Genomic DNA, 9,103 nt, shown 5'->3' on the forward strand with positions numbered 1-9,103 from the left:
TTTTTAGTATATTTTCTACAGACGTAAGCCTAATTTTTATTCATATTTTATATAAATAAAATTAGTTTTTTATGAAAGTTGATGAACACAGAATTATTAATGCTCGAAAATAAAAATTATAACTGTTACTAAAAAATATAGAATCCGAATCTCTTAGTGTGTTTTATTTAGTAATCGTATTAATTATATGATTTATTTATTTAAACATTCAAGACAACTTACAACGAATGCACATTTAATATTAATGAGCGATGAAAATTGTACTTTTATGAAGAGAGCTATTTTTTTCCTTAAGCTAATTATTTATACAATTAAATTTTTCTAAATTTTATAAAACAAGCTTAAGACAAAACATATGCTCATAAAAATACGAAATCCGTTGTTTGTACATTAGCTTTTGAATTAAGTATTTTAGGAAATAAAGTACTAAAGACTAAAATTTTACAATTTGTTGTTTAATTAGACGTATACTATCAGAGTAAAAATCAACTTATATTTAGAATTGACAAACACTGTTCATTATTAAATTCAATAAAAAATCGAGCTGGTTAGATAAAAAAAGATTTACTTTCAAAATTATACAACCAATCGATATTGATTCCAGCAAAATAAAAATAATAAAATAATAAAGGCCAAAGTTTATAGTAGTGATTTACTTTATGTTTTACATTAATGTAGAAGTAAACAGTTTCTATGATAAATGAAAATAATTTTTATACACATTGAGATCTTACCTACTTTTTTTTTAGTTTTTAATTTCTTAGTATTACTAAATATAAAGTTTCTAAACACTATATGATAAATTCTGTAAATTTATGATGATCTCCTTAAAAACAAAGTTGAACAATTACAACAATGAGGATTTTTAAAGTTTTTCTAAAACGGAACTGGTAATAACCTAGCTTTTTAAATGATATGTTTCAAGACGTTAAGGGTGTATGTAAGTAAATTAAAAAAAGTATTTTTTTGTAAATCTTTTTAACAAACAATATAATGTACATATTTTTTAAATTAAATTAGCTTTTTAAACAACCTAAAACTAAACTGATCGTAGCAGTTATCAATAGTTTTAATAACTTATAACTTTTATTAATATTTACATTAACTATGTATCCAATTGAAGTAGAGTAATATAATATAAATATTTAAAGCTATTTTTAAATTACTAAACTTTAAACAAAATTAAACATAATTTGAATAAATAAAAATTAAAATGTGGCAAAACAATGTGACAACGTCAAATGAAATGACGTCATCACCTGAAGCATCTGATGACGTCACAACAGATATTTTCGATTTGATTCTGAACAGGGTAATGCCCACAATATTATCTGTAGTTTGTTTCATCGGGTTGTGTGGAAATTTCATTGTAGTTTACATCATGAAAAAGGTTTACTGTTTTGTTGTATATAAATATACTTTAAAATATTATAATAAAAATCCAATTTTTTATTTATGTCCTGATTTGTTACGTAAAAAGTGTGACAGAATTTTCATTTCAAACTTTATAAAACTAATGCATTTTTATCAAGTATTCAAAATATAGCTTGTGTATACTGTTTAAATTACTAAATACATGGTCAATTTTCAGAATTAAGATCTAAGAATAAACCATTTTTGTTCATTTAACTAAAATTAACCCACTGTGTTTGAAAACTGTATTACTTTACTAACATCTTTATGTTAAATATTTGAAAATTATGTTATAATGCTATAACTGTTTTTAGGTTAAGCAAAGAAGTATAACGGATATATACGTTACTAGTTTAGCAATCACTGATTTTATATTCCTTCTGATGTTACCTTTTTGGATAAGTGATTTTTATATGAGTAGATTGTGAGTTTTTGTTATTTTATGTATATGTAGTTAAAAGACTCGAAAAAAAGAGTATTAATTAAAATACGAGAGCCTAACTCTCTTTTAAAATTAAAAAAATCTTATCTTAGAATATATAACAAATTTTCAAATTGTTATTTAATATTTAATAAACTTCTGGTAAAGAAAACTTACTTTAATCTTGGTAATGTTATAAAATAAAATGTTTAATTATTTTTTAACGATGTGCTATGGCTGTTTCAAGAAATAATTAAGTTAAATTAAATATTAATGAGCTTCACTGCGTTAAGACTTAGCATGGACTGTGCTAAGATTCGGCCTTAAATGAAAATTGAATTTAAAAGAGTCTGAAATAAAATTCTAATTATCTATAAGAGCAAATAAAAAACAATAATTGAAAACGAATAGTACTTTGTAAAATAGGATCAATAATTTAAAAAAAATATATCACATGAAATAAGCTTTTTTTAAACTATTTTATTTTCACGTCATATTTTTGTTTTATTTTAGTTTCTAAGTTTGTTACAAAAACTTTATTAAAAATAATATTTTGTAATACGAAGTTTTAATGGTTCTAATATTATAAAGCTGGATATTTGGAGACTTTATGTGTAAACTAGTCAGTACAATTACTCTAATGCACATGTATCTTGGAAACTTACTGGTTTCTATTATGGCAGTAGATAGAGTAATGGCTGTTGTATTTTATAACAAATATGGTTCGCTTAGGTTTGTATACTGAAAATAAAATATATACAGTTAAACTGTTTTCAAATACTTATTAGTAAGTATTAAGGTAGTTTGTTTTGGTGTAAAGTTTTTATTGCTCATCAGTAAATTTAATATTAAATTTTTTTTTTTACTAAAACTTAACTTTCAGATTTTAAGTGATTGTAAGAGAGAGAAAAGCAATAACATTTTACTAGTAATTTTTATTTATATAAAAAAACTACTTATAAAGTAAAAATTTAAATAAACACTTTACTAAAAGTTAATACTTCTTTTTATGTTGTGTTATAATATGTATTAAGAATCGTTTTTAATTTTGTGTTCAATAAGTCTTTAAGTTCAAAAACACTTTTATTTTGTTTACTGAGAAATTTACTTCTTTTTTTAGGTCGAAAAAACAAGCAAAAGTTTTTATTGTTGTTGCCTGGATATTATCTGTTGGTATGTCTTTACCTGGAGGTATAAATTGTGGTGTCGATTCTCAAGCAAATAGTATGTAGTGTATTTTGTATTTTAATCATATGTATATTTATACGTTTTATATACTTAATGCATCGTTAATTTTTTGTAAGCTTAAGTATTTTTAAAGGCTTTTAACAATCGATTGTTGTATCTAGATAAAAAAACAGTTTTTTTGCTTACAACTAAAACTATATTTATTGCAATAAGAGGTTTAGAAAATTTGTTGAATTTACAGAAAAAAATAGTTTCGTTTTTGTAAATGTTAATTTTTCATCAATTTACAAAATCTGATAATTTTCTGAAACTAATTTTTCCGAAAAATATAAGCATTTATATGAAACAGATACATTTCAAGTATGTAGGTTTTCATTTGGACCGGATGAAGTTATGTTTAAAGTACAAGAGCTATTAAGGTTTTAATCAATTTATAGTATCATAAAATAACCTGTTGTAGAGTATTGAATTTATTAGTGCATATATTCTTGTATATTGTTTAAATATATTTATAAAAGTTTAATGACAAAGTCTTAGTTTTAACTTTTTGCTTTTCCGATTTTTTATACTTGTCATCTACTAGATTTGTATTTGAATCATTATTTCAAATAAAAATCCGATTTATTACGGATCCATTGCATACTTAATTTTGTTAACCATTCATATGAATGACATAATTCATTTCACTAGGTAATGAAATATTAAACTACGAGTAACAAAATATTTTAATTTATATTTTTATTGCGATAACAAAATGAATTATATTTTCTGTAAAGGGTCTAGCTCAAAATATATAAATTTTGATCAAAAACTTTGTTTTTAAAAAGTTTGTATGAATACTGAATAAGTATGCAAAAGTTTATTAATTTATGAACAAGATAAAATTCATTAAAAACTAAAAAAAATTAGAATGAAAATAACAAATATGAGAAAAAAAAAACAACAGGCATTATCACAATAAATATATCAATCAAGATCGTTTAAACTTTATTGTTAAACATTTTATTCTAAATTATGTAAAATTCTAAAATCGAGAAATAAAAAATGTAAGTATTTCAAATATAGTTTAATAATCTGTAATGTCACTACTTTTAATGTTTATCGTCTTATGTACTTTTTTGATTTTTATAAATTTTTATTAGTTATTAGTTTTACTTATACTATTTATTATAAATAGATTCTAAAAACTGATAAAAAAACAAACCCAATAACATCGAACTTAAAAATTTAATTTGTTGGTGTATTAATAAAAATTAAAAATATACTATTTATCATTCTAGTATCCAAAAAGCATAAACAGTTTTAAATTTTCTTTATAACTATAATTTACGTTATAAATATTTTTTCAGGTACTAAAATACTTGGAAATATTATTTTTTATTTATTTTTATCAAAACATAAGAAATTTAACCAACACAAGTATTCAATGTATTTTAAAGTAATGTTAGAAATAAACAGCAAATTTCGTTTATAGAAAATGAATTAATTAGTGATTAATAGTTAAAAGATGAACTAAACTATGCAGAAATTTGTCTAAAATTAAGATTTGTATTTATTCTTTAAATAATTTTTGTAATACTTAAGAATTAAATTCCTAAAACTAAGCAATTTGAAAACTAAAACAAAATATTAAAAATACTTTGAGGTACTTACTATTTGATGTTTTTTGTTTATTTAAGTAATTATAATCGTTAACTACATGTTGTAATTTAAAAGTGATATTTTATAATATTTTCGTGAAAGCTAAAATGACTTACATTAAACAATTACAACTTATAAATTGAAACAGGTTGATTCCAGGGTTTCTAATTCCTCTTGTAATAAATTGTATTTGCAGTGTATGTATTGTAGTGTACCTGAAAAACAAGAAAACTTTAGGACAGCAAACTAAAATAAGACAGGTAGTTTTAATAGTATTTAAACAAAATTTATTTCAAAGGATTATCAAATATTTATATTTGAACCATAAATTTCATTATACTAGTATTTTTTTCTTTGCTTAAAGTTTATATGTAAACAAATTTATAATTTTATTGTTTACTAAATTAAACCCAACTTTTATTTAGCAATTAAATTTAGTTAACAAGCAGCAAACAAATTTTTTCTGTTTGCTTAAGTCTAATATATAATTTGTTTAATATAAACTATTAACCAAATAAAGCATCTTTTCAAGTTTTATAACATAATATATAAATCATTTGAATTAAGCATTAAAATACTTAAACTAAAACTTATTATAACTGTTTTATATGTACTTCAAGATTTCTTAACAAAACTATGTAATTGTTGTTATTTTCGAATAATTTTGGATTTTTATATACTTTCTCCTAATTTACGTTTGCAACTTTAAAAATTAGGCTTTAACATAAAACACGTATAAGGTAAAACTTAAAACTTAAAGTCAATTTAATTTAACATAACTAAATTATAAATTTAAAACTATCAAAAAAAATTGTAAACAAACTTGGCCAAAAAAAATATTAAGCTTAAGTGTTTTCTTTCTAAAATCTTATAAAGTTTGTCTTATTTAGTTGTTTAAGGAGGAATGCTACATGTTTAACGTTTTAAAATATAAAAATGTTTTACAGAAAAAAGCGACAAAAACTGTAATGTTAATTGTTTTGTTCTATATTATTTGCTGGTTACCAAATCAAATCACTCATTTTATGCATTTCTTATTACTAAAAGGATATATTAGTAAGTTTTTCTCATAGGAATATGCATATTTTCTTTTACTTTTTTATTCACAATTCATATAGTTATATATACAATTTAGTTTAGGTTAAAAAACCTATTTAAATTTTCTTTTTAAAGTTTTGTTCAATAATTTTTTAAATTAACTTAATCATGATTTTTTGTTTTAATGAAAGTTTAGTTTAAATTATTTAAATAAAATATAGTAAATGACAAAAAATTACCTAAAGCTTTAAACTAAAAGTTATTCCAACCTGCTACATTTAAAACAAAAATTAAAACTAGGTCTTCCAGAAACTGAAACAGAGATTTTGTATTTAGCTCATATGAGTTGTGTTTGCCTTCTGTATACTCATTCTTGCATAAACCCTATTTTATATGCTCTTATTCGTGAAGATATAAAAGTTAAAGTTTGTTTTTTTTTTATTGTTTTTTTATTCGAACAAAATAAATAGTTATATTCTTTTATACTCTAAAAAATTTTATATTTAAAAGTAGTTCAAGTTTTTTAATTAATCTTTGAAATTAAATTCATTATCTTTTGAAAAACAAAATATAAAACTAAATCACATTCACCTTCAATTTTATACATAAATTAAGGCTTGATAAGTAAGAAATGACCAACATACTTTTAAAAACCGATATGATTATTCAATTCAACTAGCTATAGCGGAAACATCAATTTTCGTGCACAAAAACCGTATGTGCGCACATTTAAATTATATAGTGTTTTGTACTGTTTTTCAAGCAAACTTTTATTAAGATTTTAAGAATTTTAAATGCGTAGTGTTTTAAAACCAAGCTTTTTTTAACTTATTATCAAATATAGAAAGCGTTACTTTTAGAAAACCGGTCGTAAAACAAATAAGGTAGCATATAGTAACATAACATTAAAGCTTATAATTTCATGAAAATCAACTTTATTGTGTTTTTTGTTGAGTGTATAGTAAATAAAATTCAGTCTTTAAAAAAAATGTTTGGTATTCGTAAATCAGAACTGTTTTTCATTATTATAACAAATATTTTTGTTTAAGCTCTGTTATATTTATGAATTTTTTGTTCAACTACAATTTCTTTAAACTTTAGAGTTGCACTGTGCAAAAAAAATTTATAAGAACATATTTAAAACATTTGATAGTGTTTTAAGAATATTATTAAGTTAAAAATATCAAATTAATTTTTTTCGTTTTCATTGATTTTATATATTTCAAACTATAGAAAAACAGTATTTAGTGTAGTAATACTTTACTATGATAAGTTTTTCACTTATTTAGTAATACTATTTTTTTTTTAAATGTAGCTTAATACAACATTTGATCTAACTTGATTTCTTAAAAATAATATTATAAAAAAATATTTTTGCAGTACTATAATATTTTATTTTGCTTATTTTAGACCCTAAAAATTTTTGGTCTTTCAAAACGCAAACCAAGCATGGTATCACGTAAGAAAAGTATAAAAGCTTCGAAAAAGTTTGCTGATGAGTTGCAATTGAAACTTCTTATTGAACACAAAACAAGTTTAAAACAAGCAAAACAAAATGAACTACAACCAAAGTAAATTATTGAAAATGTACTTTTTAAGAAAGTATAGTTTAATATTAGTATAGCTCTTAACTCAGTTTTATACTTAATGGTTATTCAAAAATATAGAAATTAACATAAAAAATAAAATTGTGCAAATTTAAGAATTTCACAAAAAATTGATTAGTTTCATATATTTTATTAACTCTGTTGTTAATAAAATATATTAAGGTTTTTAATATCTTAAGTAGTTTGCATCTAGTTAATGTTTTGCTACGTAAAAAAAAAATTAGGACTATACTAAAGACTACTACTTTATATAAAATAGTTATGAATTAAACAAATAACTTATTACATCAGTAAAGCTATTTATTGTATTTTGAATGTTATTAATATTTTATTATTAGTTTCTGTACTTTAGAACAGGGAAACTGTCGGCAAACTGCGGCCCGCGTGCAAAATGCGTCCCTAAAAGCAAAAATCTGAGCCCCGAGAGATACTTTGTCGCTAAAAACATACTTTTTTAAAACAATAAAAATTAATTATTTTATATAAAAACTTAGAATTAGACTTTTTAGCTGAATAAATACCAGTTAAAAGTGATTTCTTATTTCTTATTTATCTTTTTATGGTTTAAACAGTATCTTTAAAGTGATAATAAAATAAACTTATTATAACTGCGGCCCTCAAAGACTTTTTTCTAAAAAATTCGGCCCATAAGCAATTTTTTCTATGAAAATTGGTCAGCGAGTTACCAAAGCTGCCGACCTTTGCTTTAAAAAGTAAAGAAGATTTGGTTTTACAGAAAATTACTACTTTGTTTAATAGTTTTAGATAAAACTCTTAAAATAATAAAATCAAAGCGTTTTTTTTATTTAGTTTTGAAGTTATATAGTGTATAAGTTGTCAGCAGTTACTTTTATATAATTTAGATATAGTGATATCAAAATAAGGTTATAATTATCAAACAATTTTTTGCCTCTAAATATTCTTAAGAATTGCTTATTTTAGTTTTTCAAATTAATGATTGATTAATCCTTATTTGTTAATAGTAAATTATTTATTATTTATGGTAAATTTACGTTTTTATCTTTATTTACATCATCTACATATTTAAGGTATAAAATGATACCCTTATCAGTTTCTAAATTAGATACTTAATAATAATTTTGTTTGTATTTTGATTTATATAGTTATATATGTAAATTTTATCTAGATTTTAAAACTCGTAATATAAATAGACAATCTATTCAAAGTACAGTCTTTTAATACTAACATTAAAAACAAATATTATATACTCTAAACAGGTCACAACAATTTTGTCATACATTAACGACAAATTCAATTAACAACAACAAAACGGATTTAATTAAATAGAATGTCTACATGTATGCTGACTAAGAAATTAGTGAACATTTCATTACTCTTAAGAGATTTTCTAGTTGTACAAAGTTTAATTATTTATTTAGTGACCACTATTTTTCGTTTCATTAACTATGTTAAGATTTTTTTCATTTACGCTTTTAAAAGTAGTTTTTAAATTTCACTTAGCAATTATTTTTTAGATAAAAATTAATCAGTTTCATAGATTAAATAACGATTAAAAGCAACTCATAAATATCAAAAAATAGTTTTTAATATGTTAAATATCTAAGAAAATAACATAACTTAAATTAAATAAGTTCTAAATGGGAAAAAAAAAGTTTTGCCAAGAAAAAGTTTTGTATAACAGCTTTAAACAAATACTGTTCAAGTTTTTTTGAATATATACTAAGGCCTTTTCTAATTGATTTCTACTGTATTCAACAGTATACTTTCTTTATATAATTTATTTTAGTTTAATTTTACTTTATTTTAACTGTTT

General features: G+C 21.8%; 1 protein-coding gene across 1 annotated transcript; it reads left to right on the plus strand.

Moving 5' to 3' along the window:
• Positions 1–1,246: 1,246 nt before the first annotated feature.
• Positions 1,247–6,126, plus strand: LOC145847084 (somatostatin receptor type 2-like; the record flags this gene model as incomplete). The annotated part of the gene is made up of 6 exons (XM_082953501.1): positions 1,247–1,390; positions 1,728–1,837; positions 2,426–2,566; positions 4,812–4,923; positions 5,611–5,719; positions 6,002–6,126. Coding segments are annotated over exons 1-6 (741 nt in total), but the record flags the coding sequence as incomplete, so codon positions are not given.
• Positions 6,127–9,103: the final 2,977 nt, after the last annotated feature.

This window comes from Thalia democratica, unplaced genomic scaffold, assembly GCF_965202585.1.
Source record: "Thalia democratica unplaced genomic scaffold, ktThaDemo2.hap1.1 HAP1_SCAFFOLD_787, whole genome shotgun sequence".
Taxonomy (NCBI): Eukaryota; Metazoa; Chordata; class Thaliacea; order Salpida; family Salpidae; genus Thalia; species Thalia democratica.